General features: G+C 41.0%; 1 protein-coding gene across 1 annotated transcript in view; it reads right to left on the bottom strand.

The window, feature by feature from the left end:
* LOC149449766 (alpha-2-macroglobulin-like) overlaps positions 1-21,786 on the bottom strand; it is a 157,077-nt gene that overhangs the window by 132,582 nt on the left and 2,709 nt on the right. The window contains exon 2 of the mRNA XM_089692753.1: positions 8,974-9,157. Within this exon, the coding sequence (XP_089548879.1) occupies positions 8,974-9,157 (184 nt within the window). The remainder of the gene's footprint in view (positions 1-8,973; positions 9,158-21,786) is intronic.

Below are 21,786 nucleotides of genomic sequence, written 5' to 3' on the forward strand. Positions count from 1 at the left end.
ACACCAGATACAATTGGAGGAAAAAAACTTACATCAAAGCAAGGTCAGGCCACCAGGGTGTCAATCAGGATGGCTTAGTGGTATGCATACACAGGTCAAGGGCACCTCCCTAACGCGTTTCGTGTGCAAAACACTTCCTCAGAGGGAGTGTGCCCGTGATAAATGATACTGCTTTTATAGAAAGGTAATTGGCGCGCTTTTGAGCGATCTAGCGCCGCCAATTACGGTTCGCGCATGCGCACTGGCGACTTGGCGGCCATTTTACCGGTGATTTTAGTATGGACGGAGAACGGACTTTCGCGCATGCGCAGTGAGCGCTCGCGGCCATTTTCCAAGAGTTCCTAAGTAGGGAAGGCATTCGCGTTTGCGCTGTGAGCGTTCACGGATGCCATTTTTTCGGTGCCACACTGTGTACATACCAGAAGACATCCTAAACAAACACAGAGGCATCACAGATTCTCTTAATTCTCTTAATTTACTAGTACTCAGCTCGTGATGCAATTAATTAGTGGTGAACTTAGGACATGAGAGATATAACATAGAAATTAAAATGCATAAAAAGTGAATGTTTAAAAACTACGAGCATAGTCCCATAGTGATTATATGGATAGTGACATCTTGTGGGTGGTTGGGGTAATGCGTCCAACACACCCATATCACTCAATAGTACACAGGAGTAATAATCAGCTGGCGTTGATGTGTGACATACATGCATGAACCGGTCAGCACACCAGAAATTCTTAAATAAAACTGAAATAGGGTTTGATCCGAGCAATCCATGTCAGATAAATAGGTTAATACTGGTCCTTACACAATAGTACTATGAGCCATATGGGATTAACGTTTCAGTTCTCCCCAAACAGATGGGTGCAGATGGTTAAATAAATATACATGATAAAACAACCTCATTTAAGGCTAAAGAGGTAGGAAAAAATCCTCGTTTGATAAAAGTAGAAGTGAAAAATAGATTAAAAATGAAAATCCATGTGAAAATGGATTCATGAGATATTTATTAAAAGAAGATTAGTAAAAGAAATAATAACTGATAGCAATCCAAAAAACCTATCCCCTGCTGCGATAATACGCAAATGAGCTGTCGGCTATTATAGTGACCAAATGTATGAAAGCCACTGCTTAGATAATAATAAATCAGCTGGTATCAATAAAGCAGTTTACATCTAGCTCTACATTTAACCCTTTTGGTGCTTGGGTGTGTAACAGGAAAATCCACTTGGTTTCCAACATTGAAACGGCTCTTCTCTTATGTGTGCCTCTCCAATTTTTATTAACCGTGTCAATACCTATGAATTTGAGTGTGTGTGGGTTCCTGTTGTGATGCTGACGAAAGTGCATGGACAGTGAGTGATCCTTAAAACCTTTTTTAATATTAGACAGGTGCTCACGCAACCTGTCTCTCAATCTCCTTGTTGTTCGTCCTACATATTGCTTACCACAGGAACAGCTAAGGAGATATACTACATGGGTACTATAACAGGTAATAGTTGATTGTATGTCATAGGATTGGCCAGTTACGTTTGAACTAAACGTTTTCACAGATCTTTTATGAACGCCGTTACAGGTGCATATCATGCATTTATTGCAGGGAAAAAATCCCTTGGTGTTGAGGAAACTCAATGTAAGAGGCTTAGGGGGATTAACAATGTTAGGAGCTAGCATGTTTCTTAGTGTTGGAGCTCTCCGGTACGTAATGTCCGGTCGGTCAGGAAGGGTTTCACCCAAAACTGGGTCATTTTTTAAGATGTTCCAATTTTTCTTAATGATATTGGCCACTTCCTTATATTGTGTTGAGAAGTTGGTGATAAAGGGACATTTCCTCTCTGCTTGGACTCTATTTCTACACGTCAGGAGGTCTATTCTATCAGTATCTGACTAATCACACCACTTCTGAAATACGCACCTTATGGGACATCTCCTTTTTGGAGAAATATATCAAGGAGGGGATGGTCCCAAGGTCACTTAGATGGGAAGTACCACCTGAAACCGATGATATTAATAGCGAATCAGAGTGGTATCTCTTCTTTAATAATATGGGCATAGACCTGTTGAAGTTCCTCATTCTCAGGAAAAAGAAAAAACTGGCCAATTTAGATAAAGAGATCAATAAGACACGTGAATTACTAATACCTTATATGGATAATGAGGAGTACAAATCTGAATCTGAGAAGTTGAGATTGCTCCTTGAAAAAACGGACAAGGAACAAAAAATCAAAAAGAGAAAAAAGTTTGTTAGAGACTATTATGATTACAAAGAGAAATCTGTCTTTAAGTGGGAAGCAAAAAATTATGATTTCGATTCCATGAATAAGCCAGTTTCTCAAACTACATTGGCTCACAATAATAACCACACTAGAAATACCTACCAAGGTAAAGGTGTGGTGCACCCTAAAACTCCCAGTAATGGGCATAGAAATGTGCCATATCATACACCTAGGCATGACTATAATGTAGCCACTTATAATAGATTTGAAGTCTTGGATCATGACCAAGACTCCCGAATTGGTAATAGGGATATGAGAACACATCCCCTTAATGACCATCACCAATATTCCAAGGGACCTAACAAACCCAAACAAAATCAACCAAAAGGGGGCCCCCGACCTAAACAACATGGTAAGAATAGAGCACAATACAACAATCCAAAAGGAGGGGAATCTTACAACATTAGACCACATGATGAATGTTATGACCAACCTCCGAGGAGGACCCCTTTAAGATACGGACGTAGGGATTCTGAATATCGTGCCTATAACGATACATATTCTGAATATCGTGCCTATACCGATACATATGCAGGCTATCACCAAAATCAACCATCACCTCATCCCTATTACAATCCTGACTATGGAACCCCCACAGGACAACCTTACCATAGCCAGCAATTTAGACCTAATAATTATGAGGTTCTTCACCAACATCATTTTTTAGGGAAAGGCTCAGGCAGAAAAAGAAGCCTAAGGCAAGAGGAAAGCGAGGAGGAGTCAGGTCTAACAGACAAAAGAAGAAAAATGTAACCGACACGGGCATTTTCAATCTCAGTAGTGAGACCCTTACAGTTAAAGAACTGGAGCTCCTCAATAGAGGCCTTAAATTTGCCCCTCCAGCGAAACTCAATAAATTTAATACATTTATTGATATACATAAATTTGTTCGTAAATTGTCTCTGAAAAGACATTTTCTCAGCAATCCAATAAGTAGAAATCCCCGAAATACATGTAACATGGGTTTTATAAACACGCAATTGAGAAACGCGTCACTTTTTAACCCACAGGCCCACTCTCATATTAATATTTTTAAAAACATGGTTATTAAGGACCTAGATAGATTACAAATGAAGAAATGGAACAACAAACCATATGATCGGAAGCAGATCGAGACCATGACTAAAGATTTACTTGAGAAAAAGGACCTGGTGATTCGACCTGCCGATAAAGGGGGTGGAGTAGTTGTAATGAATAAAGTGGATTATATGGCCCAAGTACAAAATATTCTTGACGATAAAGACACGTATATGGAATTGCAGAGGAACCCTATGCTAGCATACAAAAAGACTTTAAAATCTTTAATTAAAAAGGGATCGGATCTGGGTATTCTCAATAAGAAAGAAAAGGACTACCTATGTCCCACAGCTCCTAGGCTTCCCATACTTTATTGTCTACCCAAGATCCATAAAGATCCCAAACACCCCCCGGGCCGCCCGATAGTAAGTGGAATAGGTTCACTCTCTTCCCGTGTTGGCGAATATCTAGACCTCTTTCTGCAACCTCTAGTTTGGAAAACACCATCCTTCCTGAAAGATTCTAAACAGGTACTGATGGATATAAAAGACATCCACATAAGTACTCACACTCTACTAGTCACAGCGGATGTGTCAGCTCTGTACAGTAATATTAAACATGAGGACGGTTTGAATGCAGCCGAGTTTTATCTCAATGAAGCCACTGAGATCCCACATCCCCAAAAGAGTTACCTGCTAGAACTACTAGAGTTTGCAATGCAACACAATTATTTCTGGTTTAACGCCAAATACTATCTACAGCGGACAGGAGTTGCCATGGGCGCGAAGTTCGCGCCGAGTTTGGCAAACCTCTTTATGTCAAGATGGGAAGAGGACACAATATATTCTAGGGACTGGCCGCATTTAATCTTCTACCGAAGGTTTATTGATGACATCCTACTCCTCTGGGAGGGTGATACTTTTACGTTGAACAACTTTTTTACCACCCTCAACCATAACAATAACAATATCAAACTCACTTTTCAGCATAGTAACAGTGAGATTAACTTTTTGGACTTAACTTTATACAAAAATGGAGAACACATTTCCACTAAGACCTTCTTTAAGGTAACAGATAGGAATAGTTATATTCCTAAAGATAGTTGTCACCTCCCCAGATGGCTAGATAACATACCGAGGGGCCAATTTCTCCGTGTTCGGAGGAATTGTACGGAAATAGATGACTATAGAACACAGGCTAAATTACTCAAAGAGAGATTCATTGAGAAAGGCTATGATGAGAACATCTTAGAAAGGGAAATTAGTGAAGTGGCTGATACTGATAGAATAGACCTCCTGACGTGTAGAAATAGAGTCCAAGCAGAGAGGAAATGTCCCTTTATCACCAACTTCTCAACACAATATAAGGAAGTGGCCAATATCATTAAGAAAAATTGGAACATCTTAAAAAATGACCCAGTTTTGGGTGAAACCCTTCCTGACCGACCGGACATTACGTACCGGAGAGCTCCAACACTAAGAAACATGCTAGCTCCTAACATTGTTAATCCCCCTAAGCCTCTTACATTGAGTTTCCTCAACACCAAGGGATTTTTTCCCTGCAATAAATGCATGATATGCACCTGTAACGGCGTTCATAAAAGATCTGTGAAAACGTTTAGTTCAAACGTAACTGGCCAATCCTATGACATACAATCAACTATTACCTGTTATAGTACCCATGTAGTATATCTCCTTAGCTGTTCCTGTGGTAAGCAATATGTAGGACGAACAACAAGGAGATTGAGAGACAGGTTGCGTGAGCACCTGTCTAATATTAAAAAAGGTTTTAAGGATCACTCACTGTCCATGCACTTTCGTCAGCATCACAACAGGAACCCACACACACTCAAATTCATAGGTATTGACACGGTTAATAAAAATTGGAGAGGCACACATAAGAGAAGAGCCGTTTCAATGTTGGAAACCAAGTGGATTTTCCTGTTACACACCCAAGCACCAAAAGGGTTAAATGTAGAGCTAGATGTAAACTGCTTTATTGATACCAGCTGATTTATTATTATCTAAGCAGTGGCTTTCATACATTTGGTCACTATAATAGCCGACAGCTCATTTGCGTATTATCGCAGCAGGGGATAGGTTTTTTGGATTGCTATCAGTTATTATTTCTTTTACTAATCTTCTTTTAATAAATATCTCATGAATCCATTTTCACATGGATTTTCATTTTTAATCTATTTTTCACTTCTACTTTTATCAAACGAGGATTTTTTCCTACCTCTTTAGCCTTAAATGAGGTTGTTTTATCATGTATATTTATTTAACCATCTGCACCCATCTGTTTGGGGAGAACTGAAACGTTAATCCCATATGGCTCATAGTACTATTGTGTAAGGACCAGTATTAACCTATTTATCTGACATGGATTGCTCGGATCAAACCCTATTTCAGTTTTATTTAAGAATTTCTGGTGTGCTGACCGGTTCATGCATGTATGTCACACATCAACGCCAGCTGATTATTACTCCTGTGTACTATTGAGTGATATGGGTGTGTTGGACGCATTACCCCAACCACCCACAAGATGTCACTATCCATATAATCACTATGGGACTATGCTCGTAGTTTTTAAACATTCACTTTTTATGCATTTTAATTTCTATGTTATATCTCTCATGTCCTAAGTTCACCACTAATTAATTGCATCACGAGCTGAGTACTAGTAAATTAAGAGAATTAAGAGAATCTGTGATGCCTCTGTGTTTGTTTAGGATGTCTTCTGGTATGTACACAGTGTGGCACCGAAAAAATGGCATCCGTGAACGCTCACAGCGCAAACGCGAATGCCTTCCCTACTTAGGAACTCTTGGAAAATGGCCGCGAGCGCTCACTGCGCATGCGCGAAAGTCCGTTCTCCGTCCATACTAAAATCACCGGTAAAATGGCCGCCAAGTCGCCAGTGCGCATGCGCGAACCGTAATTGGCGGCGCTAGATCGCTCAAAAGCGCGCCAATTACCTTTCTATAAAAGCAGTATCATTTATCACGGGCACACTCCCTCTGAGGAAGTGTTTTGCACACGAAACGCGTTAGGGAGGTGCCCTTGACCTGTGTATGCATACCACTAAGCCATCCTGATTGACACCCTGGTGGCCTGACCTTGCTTTGATGTAAGTTTTTTTCCTCCAATTGTATCTGGTGTAAGTTTTTACTTAATAAACATACTACACTATCAGAGGCTTCTCTGGGTCTCATCTATGTTATGGGAGCCCGCTTTTGAAGGTTACGTCCATTTGGGAATGATGCATGATCACCCCCTCCCCCGCTGATGATCTCTCTGGTGGATGACTTACCCATATACCTGGATTGATGACATCTGGTGGCCAAACCTGCAGATGACATCCTCCTAATACTACAAGTCTAGAGCACCAGGAGCGGGTCTTAATTGCTTCATGTGCATTGGTTGCGCTATCTGGTTAGTGCATTATTTGTACAAATCACGAGATCACAAGAGTCACGAATTTCTCTGAACATGAATTATTGGGACAATTGCACCTATCACTTTATCGCACCATGCAATATGGACTGAATTTGTCATGCAGTTATGCTGTTCATGTTCTGTTTTTTATGCTTGTTCATATTTAATTTCAAAAGCGCTGCATATTTATTATTTTTTCTTATTTTTTCAAGGTACCTTATATCATTTATGGTGGGAGTGCCCAAAGATCCAAGGTTACTGGGAGAAAATGGTTCAATTAATTGAGACAATCACTGAGATAAAAATAGGATTGAACCCAGAGGTGTGTCTACTACATAGAACAGATTTATCAGTAAATAAATACAAGGACTCTGGTGTATGGCACTACCTGAACGCGGTAAAGGGTCTGATTCCTAGGTTTTGGCATAGACCAGAGGTACCGAGGGAGGAGGACGAATCAGATATGTAAGATGGAGAAATTATATTATACGCAAGAAGACAAGATGGGGCTATTCTATAAGAAGTGGAGAAAATGGGAAGATTTTGTAGCGAGATATACGAAGTAGTAATGAGAAAGAGGAGGAAGTATTTGTATATACTATTTAGGAAAAGAGTTAATAGAATAATGCAGAGTGGGAGGGTCAATTAGTGGGGAGGGTGGGTACTTTGAGGGGGATGGTGGGGTTTTAGACAGGGGCTGGGGAGGTAATGGGAATAAAAGATAGGAAGAAAAGTAATTAATGGTTTGGAAAATGATTTTTGTATGAAAATAATGAAGAAATGTGTATTTTTATATGGAAAATTAATAAATATTTGAATAAAAAAAAAAAAAATTAAAAAAAAATAAAGTGGAAGTCTGGCACACTGCTAAATATACAGATATATTATTAATGTGATTCATTTAAACAGCCATAACATAGCCAGTATTCAGAGACATGAGTGTCCTGTGTCAAGACTTTACTTTCTGCCTTTTTGGGTATGAACAAGCAGCTCCTCCACCACAAAGTACCTGAAAAATGTTAGGACAACATAAAATACTTGCTAATTAGCTCAATAAAACTCAATGTTGGCATTCCCATTCTCTGCCTGATTTCTGGCATAGAGGAGAATATGCAACCTGTCCAGATACGTGCTGGTTATGTAGACATACAGACAGGAAACTGCTTCACATTTTCTACTTTCTATTAAAAAATTCATAAATTTCTGGACAAAGGTCATTACCATAAAGCAGAAAGTTACTGAATACACAATGCCGGATGAACCGGTCTTCTTTTTTCTGTATCTGAATTACATGCCAAGATAAATGTACCAAAAACCAATTATAATACATATGGCTAATGCAGCTTGAGTGAGCTTACCCCCTAATACCTGGAAGAAAATACTCCTATCTCTATGTGGCAGCACAGAATCAATGAGATCAAAGAAGTGGAAGACTTGAAAGCACAAATAAATTTCTTAGGATCATGTACTATTGAAGGGAATTTGCAAACTCAGAAATACAAGATGCTTTTAGGCAAAGCTAGGGTACCTAGAAAGATAAAGGAAAAGACCCAATGTGCAGGTGGGTAGTGAATGAAGACCACTTTCCATTCAGCTCCTATCCCTTCCCAAACTTCTCCATAGTTCTAAAACCTCCCCCTTCACCATCCTTCCCTCTTCCTCTCTACCTCCTAAGCTCCCTCCCACTGCTTCTTCTTCCTTTTTCTATTCTCTCACAATCTGTCCTATATCTTTACTCTCTTATAATCAGTATGTCATATATAGACTATTCTCCCCCCAGCTAATCACCATATTATAAAAAAATCCTAATCTAAAAGTCCATTTTGCTTAAATAAATCTGCTTTCATGTAACATGTTGGTACTGAGTTTTATCTCTTCTGGATTGCAGATCGGGAGGGTGGTTCTTCGGGTGCCCACGTCACTGTTTGGGTGATGTGGACTCTTCCCATTGGCTGTCCATTGGCAGGGATCCTCACAGACAAAGACTGAAGTGGTGAGACGATGTCAGGATGAGGGAACCAATTGGCCACAGGCAAAGACTGCTGAGCTGGATCACTAGTCTCTCTTCTGGAACAGGTGCCAATAAGGGAGATGTGCCAGCAGACTTAGTTGGGTAACAGGAAGTTTTACATTCTAATTTAAAAGTTGCTGAGTGGAGTGGAATAAGGTGTTGGAGGGGGGGGTTGGGTTTGTTGCCCCGAGATGAGTGTTAAGCATGTTATAGATGTGGACTTTGTTACCTGAATTGGAATACAGACGAATGCTGAGTCCTGTTTGAAGATCTTCTCTACAAGATTTGTATTCTTTCTTTCCATCTCTAAAGAGATCTGTATTCTGCTATCCTCCTGAGCCCCCTCCAGGTGTATACATATATTTTCAGAATGTTGGGAGTGAATTTCGGAGGGAAAGATGACCGCATAGTGCCTGAGGAGAGTAGAGTGAATATTAGAAACCACAAAGGGAGATATACAAAGAATTCCACAACATTTTTTCTGCATAGCATTCCCAGTTTACAAATGTGTTTGTATAGCTTCCCAAAATCATTCAGATTTTAGTTTGAATTATTCAAGAAAGAGCAATTAAGTTTGGTGGGATAGAAATGCCCCTGGATATGATATCTTTTGGTATAGTTATGTCAAGAGTGTGTATTTCTCCTGCTCCATCACAGCTGCTGGTCTCATTCCAGCATCCTGGTTTTGGTTGTGATTCATTCTCCCTGTCTGTCTCTCCACCTACGAGGCAATTGATGTGGCCTGTCTCTGGGTGGCAACCAAACATGATTTAAACCAGCCAGGCCTGCAGTCTCATGCTTGTGATATTGTGTTTGTAACGTATGCTCCAAGCTCCCTGTTTGTCTGCTTTTTTCCTGTGCCTGATAGTTTGGATTCCCTCATTGGTGACCTCAGATCGGATTTCGACTACACTCTGAACTCTGCCTGTCTTTTTACTACAAATTTGACTCTAACTCTTCTGAACCTTGCCTGCCTTGTACCTGGACTGTCATTGAACTACTCTGCCTATCTGCCAACCGCAAGTACCTGTTTGCTGTACTCAGATTGCGCCTGCCCCAGCGTGGTAGCCAGGCACTATATAATTGCGTATAAATCCTTGGGGCAACTGGGTATAAGTAGGCCTGCTAGCCTTATGGGAAAGGGGGCTGCTATAGTTGAAGAACACAGAAGCCAGCTATAGTGTCTGACCACCTGCGTAAGGGGTAAACACAAGTTTCCACCATGTCAGTGATCATTTGGTTGTTTGGGCAGTCTCTAGTGAAGCTTTCCTTAGTTTTAATGAATATCAAAATTAGCCACCTAAAATTGTGTTATTCTTTGGGCCAATTCAAACACTTGTATTGTGGTAAAGCATGGAGAAACACATGTTTGATCGTATGTTAGTGTAATGTGCAGTACTGCATGATCCAGAATGCGGTGTCTTGAGATGCCATCCCAATGCACAACTACAGCACTGGGCAGCACACTCATGCTACAGCTGCAGAAACAGATAGATGGCATGACTGTGTATGAAAAGCCACATATTGCCATATCAAATTAACACAAATAACAGAATGCTATGGGTAGAAGTTCACAATTTAAGTAAATGTTTGGGGGGGGTTAGAGAATGTGACCACGTTTTAAGTCACACCCTGAGGCATGGTTCACACCATGTTTACATTTTATGTGCAATTAAACCATGGCAACATCTAATGTTTGTGTAGTATTATGTTCAGCAGACTGTGTTCTTCTATTGTGACTTAGATGACGTTCAGAGCACATTTTATGCCCAATTCATGCAAAACTCCACGTAATCCCAAGGGGTTCACATACTTTTTCTTGCAACTGTATATGCGGATTGGATACGGTTTGAATGGTTTGAACATGTGAAATAAGATTGCTTCCTATGATGCCTTTTCACATATATCTGGTGCACTGGTGGTGCGGATCCAGTGCGGTTTGAAAAAGAATCATGTACAATTTCTAAACAGTACGGTCCTTTTCAGGTGCGAATTACAGGATATTGACTTCTATGGGAATTGTTTCTAAACTGTACATGTGTGAACAAGATAATCATGAGAGCTAATCCCGTCCTGGACCTGATGTAAACCTGACATGAACCGCTGAACAACTACTCTATCAATTAGCCATGAAACCTGAGATTCAATCCTCACCGCACATGTGTGAATCAGCTCTCAGTCTGCTCAGAGCGGAGAGCAGTGGCTGCTCTCCACTTTGCTCCTCTGGTGCACAGGACTGGAAAGGGAAAGGGCACAGTTGTGTGAATCCCAACAATATTGTTGGGATCCTTCCAGAGCCCGAAGTGGCCCTGCCACATCAGCTGATAGAAAAAGTAAGTGCACTCGTGTGACCCACAAGAAAAGTATGGCCAAAAAAGTTTTGGCTATACTTCTCTTTTAAGATGAAACATAGTCAAAAAATGGACTTTAAAAAAAAAATTCTGGATTTCAGCTTTAATCAAGTTGCTACCTCACTGGCCCAAAGTGCTGCTGAATCTCGTTCGCTACAGTGGAGGTGACATCTCGCTGGTTTGGCATAGGAAAAAGTAAATGTTCATCAGTGACAATATTGCTGGAGAAACATGGCCCCTAGGCTTTTTGTACACTATGTTGGATGGAGGAGGACATCCAACAAAGTGTGTTCTATGGGCATCATTCTGAGCAGTAGGTAGGCTTGAAGAGACCAGCCACAGAAAAACAACAACAATCTGAATCCTGCAACAGCCTGTCGTGCCACCATGCCACACTACACTGGACTCAGTATACCATTTTAGTGCTAGTATTTGCAGTGAGCTCATTAGAGGTTAGAACAGCCTGCAAAACACCAAAACAAAGCAAAGTGAAGGAGCCTCTAATATTGCTGGGATGCCCGCAGTTTTCATGGGTCACCCCACAATCTTCTATATATATTACAGGATTCACAGCTGTTCATTACTGAGAGCCAAGGAGTAAGTGGCTCTGTGGTGCCTTTCTTCTAGTAGGTGCTGTCAGTGGTGTAATGGCAGAGGTAGGGAGTGGTGTGAGTGTCATGGCAGAATGTGCTGGGTTCCCAGACATGGTTGGCTCAGTGCTACACATGGGGACTTTGTTGAGCTAAAGTCGGGGTTTGTTAGTAGTTCTCAGCTCACAAACTGCTGTTATTAGATTTCTATGTCCTGTTAAAAGATAGGAAACACTAAGCCTGACATTAGTGTCTGCACTTGGAGTGCTCTCCTTTGAATGCTTGTTGCCTGGCTGTTTAACTGTCCTTCCAGCTTTAAGGGTCCATTCACACCAGCAAAATCAATTGTGGTGCACTAATTGTGAATTATCATGCCTCGCATTAGGGCAGCCCATTAATGTGAATGGTTGCCTAACACACGCTGTAGCAAAAATTATGCATGCAGAATTTCCAGCAATACACAGCAATGCATGTCAGGACTTGAAGTGAATGCAAACGTTTATTGGGATGCCATTCAGAATGAATAGCACTGCATTACATCCATACTGTCATGTGCGTTAAAGTATCTTGCATGCTACCACAGCAAGATGGTGTGAACAGACCTTAATGCAAACTGAATCTTAGACCTAAAAAAGTGTGCAGGTAGGGAGCCCAACTTTTCTGAGACATTCATGACAAGCATACTTTTCAGAGCCAGCAGTTAGGAAAGTATTGAAACCGAGGTATGACACAACAGCCTGTGTGACAAAAAGACTGGTATAGCAGTGCACATGAGACCAGTCCGTATACCTTGCCTTTTCCCTGATCAGTTAGCATACACCTCACCTATTCCCAGACCAGAGAACTTCTGACATCACCTGAACTTTAGTTAGCCCAGCAAGGGTGGTTAGAAGAGAACAGAGTGGACCATGACATTGGGTGGCTTGTGTTAGGAAAAGTGTGCTCTGTTGGTGCATGAAAAGCCCTCCATGGTGGTCAGAGAATTGAGAAGGCCATGTTCCAGGTGTTGGAACCCAGGTTAAGCAATTTTTAGGTACTGTGTTGGCAGGCCATAGAACACTTCTGTGATCATTCAGAATTCATTGACAGAGGCAGCTGACTTCCTTTTGACTTGCATTTGACCTGCATCAAGTGGGTTTTGCATTCCTGTATGGAAAAACAAAATGGTTGGCTGCACAAACAGCAATGTGGTGGATGAAATCCTTTATTGGAATGATTTACATGCAATATGATAAGAACATGACAGCTCCAAGACAGGACAGAGGAGCAGTAGACGCATTTCACACGAACACGTGCTTAGTCATTACTAATGACTAAGCACGTGTCCATGTGAAACGCATCCACCACATTGCTGTTTGTGCGGCCAACCATTCTGTTTTTCCATTGCATCTGTGATCATGGATTGGGCCAGCACCTGCGTGTCTGTGAAGGGGTTATGCAGATTCGGCACTCGCCTGGAGTGGATTGTTTGCTTGTATAGGAATGGAAAAATTTGCAGGAAATTAACAAATGCTCTTTAACACAGGCCCTAAAGGTCCTTTCATTTGAAGCACATACATCACTGTTTTCCTCACCAAATCTCTTGGCCTGCAAGTCCTCCACCTATCTGACCTTTCTGCACAAGCCAACTGTGTTTAAAAAACAAAGGCTGATTTAGCCCTGCACGTACATGGTTTACATGGCTGCAGCATAACCTGTACAATGTAAACTGACCTCCAACCTTCTAATCTCTGAGGGTAGGTCCCATAAGCAGGTCAAAGTTATCATAGGACATGGCTTCCCTACACATTACTGCTGTGTATCAGTGCGATGTGATGACCGGCATGAAAAACTCCTGTGTGACCTTGTCCTGTAAACTTGGCTGACCTCAGAGCTTCTCACACTAGGGATTTTGAAACATCTTAAAGCAGAACTCTATGCATTTTTAATGTTTAGTGAGTGTAACAAATAGTTAAAGTATATCTACCCCCCCCCCCCCTCCTTAAAATAAGTAATATATTACAACTTACCAATACCTACATGTGGCGGCTATATTAATTTTCTTTTTTTCCTTTTTTTCACCTGATGATCCAGCTAGTAAGTCTGGTATTTCTTTAACAGACCAAGCTGTCCAGACAGTGTCTCTTAAAGGGTTGAGACTAAACACTTACTAATGATAGGGGTGCAGAAGAAAAATAACTGTTTCTGTAACTCCTTAAAAGGTGTTTGCTGAAATTCAGCTTTAATTTGTTAGTCACATATGTAGAGTCCATCTAAATCTACTAGTCCATCTAGTATACCTTCTCCCAGAATGCACCAGTGGCCATATTGGGCTGTCTGGAAGATATATAAACATTCATAACCCAGTTTAGTAGTGCAATCTCATACTATGGCCTGTGGTACCAGAGACACCTAATGAAGACAGTGAGAAATGCACAACTCAAACCAAGGTTAGGGGAAAGCCAGATAAGAAACTATAATCAGTCTGAGCCAACCACAACCAAGCCAAACACTAGATTTGCATAATAGCCCCCAGGTTAGGACTGGGGGCTACAGATACAAGGCAACATCTTCTTTTTACTAGAACTTAATGAGGTAGTACATTGTCACGGTATAGTTCCTTCACACTAACAGCTGTGCTGTACACTGCATTTGGCTGTTCTGCGATTGGCTGTACTGTACACTGCAGTTGGCTGTGCATTGATTTGGTGAGCTGCGATTGGCTGTACTGTACACTGCATTTGTCTGTGCATTGATTTGGTGAGCTGCGATTGGCTGTACTGTACACTGCAGTTGGCTGTGCTGCGATAGGCTGTACTGTACATTACATTTGGTTATGCATTGATTTGCCTGTTCTGCGATTGGCTGTACTGTACACTACATTTGTCTGTGCATTGATTTGGTGTGCTGCGATAGGCTGTACAGTACACTGCATTTGGCTGTTCTGCGATTGGCTGTACTGTACACTACATGTGGCTGTGCATTGATTTGGCTGTGCTGTGATTGGCTGTACTGTACACTACATTTGGTTGTGCATTGATTTGGCTGTGCTGCGGTTGGCTGTACTGTACACTACATTTGGCTGTTCTGCGATTGGCTGTACTGTACACTACATTTGGCTGTTCTGCGATTGGCTGTACTGTACACTGTATTTGGCTGTGTATTGATATGGTTGTTCTGCGATTGGCTGTACTGTACACTGCAGTTGGCTGCGCTGCGATTGGCTGTACTGTACACTACATTTGGCTGTCCATTGATTTGGTGTGCTGCGATTGGCTGTACTGTACACTACATTTGGCTGTGCATTGATTTGGTGTGCTGCGATTTGGCTGTGCTGCGATTGGCTGTACTGTGCACTGCATTTTGCTGTGCTGCAATTCGCTGTACTGTACATTACATTTGGCTGTGCATTGATTTGGTGTGCTGCAATTGACTGTACTGTACACTGTATTTGACTGTGTATTGATATGGCTGTGCTGCGATTGGCTGTACTGTACACTACATTTGGCTGTGCAGTGATTTGACTGTGCTGCGATTGGCTGTACTGTACACTGCATTTGGCTGTGCTGCGATTGGCTGTACTTTACACTACATTTGGCTGTACTGTTTCCCAAGTGGTGCCGCCCATACATTTAGTTAGGAAAGTCCACACAAATAAAGGGTGGTGTTGCTGGTAACACAGTTTACACAATAAATAGGTCCTTACTATACTGGTCCTATATTGGACAACACCATCTTGCCCTGTATATATGGCCTACAAGAAGAGCAGTGACACGCACTTATAGGGGAAGACATGTTGCAAAAACTATTTCACCCTTTAATGCATCAGCCAGCAATTACACAAACAAACCCCAGTGACAGTAATAACATAACATAATGTAGGCATCTAACCACATGTTACTGGCTGGATCACTAGGTAAAGAAAAAGGGAAAAAAGCCTTAAAGCAAAAAACTAAAGCAGTCCCCACATTAAAGGTATGGTAGGCTGCAATATATTACATTTTTGTGTTTGGGTTTCAGTATGTTTTAACTCTCATGATATACAGGATGTGCTACCTCCGGGATTGCTGCTGATTCCTTATTATTTGATTTGATTGATGCCAGATCCTTCAGCTATTTCCAAAATATAAGGCATTCTGTGAATGGACAATGTGCGAGGTGGGCGGATAAACAAAAGTATGTCTTCTGTGTATGAGAGCTGCAGAGGGTCAGAGCTTTGCTATGTGGCATCATTGAAACTGTAATGAATGAATAAAGGGTGGAGGTGGCATGTATCTCATGAGAGTTACCTATTTGTTTTTTCAGCACATTTTAATAAAATCCTTTTTGCCTGGAATTGTGATCTAAATAAATTCCACCCTAAGGGCTCAGTCCATTAACACTAAAATACCCCACCAAAAATAGTGGTAAAATAGTGCTTTTAGGTGGTTGTTAGGCAGCTAGTACCAACTGCTTCCTTAAAGGATAAGTTCACCTTTTGACAAAAAATATTACATGCACATTTTTTGCAGGTAAAAAAATGTGCATTTATTTTTTTTTGTTGCAGAAGCCTGTAAAGCATTGCACCAGGAATAAGCAAATCGCGGGTGCCATACAGGTCTCCTGCAGATCTGTCAGTATATATGCTTGTCTGTACAGGATGTCAAAGTGGGGAAGCGGGGGGGATGGGGGCTGGTCTATTCATAACATGTTACATGTTACACCCTGAATATGGGTGTAACATGTAACATGGGTATGAATGGTGAACTTATCCTTTAATTTTAAAAAAGGTGTGTGGATCCCCCCTACAGTCTATACCAGGCCCTTCTGGTTTGGTATGGATTTTAAGGGGTACTCCACACCAGAAACACACCCACAAATAATGTGAGGTCCCCCCAAAATCCATACCAGACCACTCCTGTCACTTGCCTTGCACCAAATGGCACTTTGCTCTACTCCCACTTAAGTAAACAAAAAGCTGAGGTTACCCAGTCATGTCATTAACAATACATGGACATGCCCATATTTGGTCAATGACACCATAAGGGAAGTGGTCACCTGGTGCCATCATTGAGCATATATGGTCATGTCCATGTATGGTCAATGACATCTCTGGGTGACCCTGTCCCATAGTATACTTAAGTGGCAGGTGGGAGCAGAGGATAATTCAGTGCAAGACAAGCAACAGGAGCAGTTAGGTGTTGGCGAGCAGTGGTTTTTCTTTCCGTGAGAGTTGGTGGCCCTAGCTAATTATGATTGATGTGGATCAACATTACTGGACAATGTGACAATGAATGAACATCGGAGGACACTCATTCACATGGGGATCAGGATCTGGGGCACCTTTATTGTTAAAGGGGGCCTCCAGATTTTGATAAGCCCTCACCCACAGACCCTCACAGCCACCGGGCCAGGGTTTTGGGGAAGAGTCCCTTGTCCTCATCAACATGGGGACAAGATGCTTTGCTGGTGGCCCACCCCTGGCAAAATACCCCCCATGTTGGGGGCATGTGGCCTATTATAGTTCAGCATGCTCATCTCCCTTTTCCTGGCCTGCCAGGCTGCATTCTCAGATAAGGGTCTGGCTCCTTCCTGAATGGTTCCTCAGGACCACAAAAACAACCAACCTCTTCCCACTGGGACACTCTTTAACATATAGCTCACAAAAAAATTAAAAACATTATCGCACTTTTCGCTATATTGAAACCACTTTTTGTTACAAAATATGATAAAATTGCACTCGCGTAGTATAGTACACTTCAAACTAGTGCACCACACCACAGCATAGACCACCTTAAAAGCAATTGCACCCTTAAGAGAATTTCAGATCAGCAGCCTCCAGTATTCAGCTATTCCTCTGCTTCCTAGTATACTTTATGATGTCAAAGCTGTTTCGTCACTAGTCATGACTTTTTCAATTAACAAATAGATGTTAATTCAGGACACCCACAAGAAAAAAATGGTGTGGGGGTTCCCACGTAATTCATACCAGGCCCTACACACACACACACAGGTTTTGACAATACCTTTAATACACAAAAAAAAATACAAAACAAAAAGTCCCATGCCCATTGTCAATCACGGCGTCAAGCAATATAGATCCCACCACTTGCTGACACTATGTTACCCCAATGTCACAGTGAAGTCATTGGCCAAATAAAGTCATATACAAATATGGTCAATTATGTCACCCAGAAAACCTGCCCCTTAATTTATATCAGCTGTTGACAGCTAGAGATATCAGAAGTGGGTGAGGAGTCATCAGGTTAGGACGTGACAGCAGGTGTTATTTTTTTTTATGGGTCTGGAGTCCTTGGGCATTGTGGATTTTCATCTCTAGATGACATGGTTGACATGTTCTTTGCTTTTTTATTAAAGGACTTTTCAAAAAATGTGAGTGTTATTTTACTGTTTAAAGTTTTTTGTGACAACATGGGAGTGGTTTCTAGGGCTCTCTCACTTATTTTTAAGACCCCCACATTCCCTGGGTCAAGGCTTTGGGAAGAGGCCATGTCATTATCAGCATGGGGAAGTCATGGCGCTTTGCTAAGGGATCCCCCCCCAGCAAAGTTCCCCCCATGTTTAGGGCATGTGGCCTGGTATGGTTTGGGGAGGGTGCATGCCCCCCCTCCCCCTTCCCCATTGGATGCATGGATTATTTTTGGAAGATCACACACTTTTTTCTTGATTTTTGCATGGGGCTCCCCAGTAAGTTCATACCATGTTGGTATTCCAGTCCATGCTCTTATTCAAGTACCTCACCTTTATCTGTAGGTACTAGGTATCTGCATTTGAGTAGAGATCCAATGTTTTCCAATTAAATATGTTGAAAAAGTAAAAAAATGCCCATGGGTTTACCTAATGTATCACACAATTTTATACATAGAAGTTTTGGCTTGAGTTACAATTTAGTGAAATATGATCACTTGAAAAATAAGGTACTCCAGTATCCAAGTGCCCCTGCTATTTTGGGATAGTAATGGAGTAACCACTGTAAATTGGGGGATAATAAAGCCTTAGACCCCGGACTATTAAATTAATAATTATAATCTGTTTTACATCTACTCAGCAGTGTCAATATTTGCTGTACTGTGATGCCACACCAGAGCATTTCTGACAGTTTTTTTTTCTTATTGTGCCTTAAAGGATAAGGCAAGAACAAAAAAGTTATATATTGCATCTTACCAGACAAAAGATGTGGTGGCAGCAATGGTTTATATTTATCAGTCAAAGAATATTCTCAGTAAGTACAGAAAATGTCTGTTTATCTTGCTACAAATACAATGTGAGCTGAACAGATTGAAATTTTTTTTTTTATATTTCTTATTAAAACTTCTAATCTCATCAACCCCCCATGTAATAGAAATACACAATGGCAGACATATTTAAAGTCCAGACTTGGTGGCATCCACAGCTTCCTCAAGAGATATAGTCCTTTAATAAAAAAATAGAAAACAAATGTCCCATATCCATCGTCAAGTGAGTGTACAGGAAGTATGTATTTCACAGGATAATTAGAATTTAATAAAAAATCAAAATATGACTCAACCTCATTTTAGGACTAGTAAGCTGAAATATATAAAAGTTTTGTTTTGAGATCTAGATATGTTTTATTCTAAAAGGCGTCTTACTTTCACTCATCAGAAAGCTGGGAGGAAGGCATTTATTTAGGAGAGGTGAAGGCTCTTAGGCTAGGCATGTAAGCTTTTCAGGATCATAATTTCATGATTGGGATGTCATGTCGGACAAGATTTTTTTTCTCAAAATAATCGTATGTGTGACCAGATCAGAACACTTGCCATGGACCTTCACTCTGAGATGAAGCAAAGATCCGATTCTAAAGGCTCAAGTCACTAATGAATATCACATGCTATATTTTAAATCTCAATTCACTATCAATGTATGAGGTAATAATAAGAAATACATGGTAAATGCCACATAAACTGAAAGTAATTTCACTAAAAAAGATTAATAAATACTTTTATTAAATAAGTTGTAGTCAAGCCATGAGCCATTTGACAAATGTATGAAGTGAATAGCTGGTTATTAAGGAACTGCCCCCCCGCCAGTATTCTAACAACCATTCATCTCTGGTGTCAGCCAGGGATTCTCTGCTGACAGTATAATGTACACAAAAGAGATAACTTAAAACCAACAAAAAAATAGCATGGGGGTTTCCCACAAGCCCAACCAGGTCCTTTGTGTCTGGTATGGATTTTAAGGAGAACCCCGCATAAAAATAGTGGTTATATTGTAATAATGATTGTGAGGATAATGGGAATGTTGATTGGGAGTTATTATTTTGTTTTAAATTGCCTGGAGTTTTTAGTACACTAGACAGCAGTGTACATAATACAGAAAGGTGTTGGCTACAATACAAGGACAACTGCAATATTGTTCAACTGAGCATCAGGTTGCAATGACAAAGTAAACAGTCTCCAGATATAAAAGTTACGTTGCGGTGCTCCATCCCCTGACAAGGTCACGTGGTATAGTAGCGCAATGCGTAGGAAGGAGCCCATGATGTCACACCACCCCCTTGTGACATCGCCACATTATCTAAGAACTGTCATCCTGGTGCAGCTGTAAGACGGCGGGAGCCAGCGTCGAGAGCGGAGCATTTTTTTTTTCCGGGTCAACAGTGGTGGCGGGCACCGTGATTGACGTTGGATCTACTTTGAGTGACTTTTGTTTACTTTTGCTTTTAATAAAGGACTTGTCAAAGACTGTCTATTGTTATTTTTACACTACAGGTTTTTTTTTTGTGAATGGGTAGCAGTACCATGTACCCTCTACTTATTCACATGGAGGGGCCAGGATCTGAGGGCCCCTTGTTAAAGGGGGCTTCCAGATTCCAATAGGCCCCCTGCCCACAGACCCCCACAATCACTGGCTATGGTTGTGGGTAAGAGGCTCTTGTCCCCATCAACATTGGGACAAAGTACTTTGGAAGGAGAGCCTCCTTGCCCCACAGCACCCCCCCATGTAGAGGGCATGTGGCCTGGTATGGTTTAGGAGGGGGGTTGCTCACTCATCCCTACCAGGATGCATGTTCGGATAAGGGTCTTGTATGGATTTTGGTGGGGACCCCCGCACCATTTTGGGTGGGACCCAATTTGTTTTCTTTTTTTAAATTGCTGTGCAATGCCAATACTTTTTTTTACATTCACCTGTGAGTGGGGAAGCCCACTGACAGCTGAAACATGAAAAAAAATGTTCACTACTAAAATACTGCATGACTTAATAATATAACTCATGTGGTATTTTAGTAGCTAGTTGAATTGTCCCTGTTTGCAGTTTGTGGTGGAACTTTCGGTAGTTTTGTATGTTTGACAAACCAAACAGGAAGATGTTTGGCCCATCACTAATTAGACCTGAAACCTTTAGGTCAATCAGTAAGGTGAGAGCATTGGATTGAAGGTGGAGGGGATCACACAGTATATGATGAAGCTAATGATGAAGTAGCGATACACATTGGAGATTAGACACATTGGGGTTGATTTACTAAAACTGGAGAGTGCAAAATCTGGATAGAAACCAATCAGCTTCCATTTTTTTTTTGTCAAAGCTTAACTGAACAAGCTGAAGTTAGAAGCTGATTGGCTACCATGTACAGCTGCACAAGATTTTGCACTGTCCAACATGGCCATATCATGTACACGGGAATCAATACTTTACACTGATTTTTAACTGATCTCACTTGATGTATATGTGGGAACACACAGTGTGAGCAACAGTAACACATTTATTTAGGAGAGGTGAAGGAATTTTTTGGGTTGCACAGGAGTTTTTTTTAATTTACATTTTTGATCCCTTGTGATCAACAAAAATGCTGGGCCTCCTCTTAATCTTTTATTTTTTTCTGTTAATTTATTCCACTAATGTATAAAATGCCATTGTAGTTTTGCTGTATTATTCTTATTTGTTTGCATTTATTGTTTATATTGTATACATGCAATATTGTATAAAACATCCACTACGCGGGTTATTTTTCTGTAAAATTGTGTTAAGTTTTGGGTGCACAATTGTTCTATACAGCTGCACAGGACTTAAATAGCAAGACATCTATAGTAGACCCTCATCTAGGATAAGGAACTGGTATTGACGAATGGATACTCTGGGTGTTTGTTTGCAAACAGAACA

This window comes from Staurois parvus, unplaced genomic scaffold (assembly GCF_062004578.1).
Source record: "Staurois parvus isolate SC_StPar_1 unplaced genomic scaffold, SC_StPar_1.0 ptg000604l, whole genome shotgun sequence".
NCBI classification, from domain to species: domain Eukaryota; kingdom Metazoa; phylum Chordata; class Amphibia; order Anura; family Ranidae; genus Staurois; species Staurois parvus.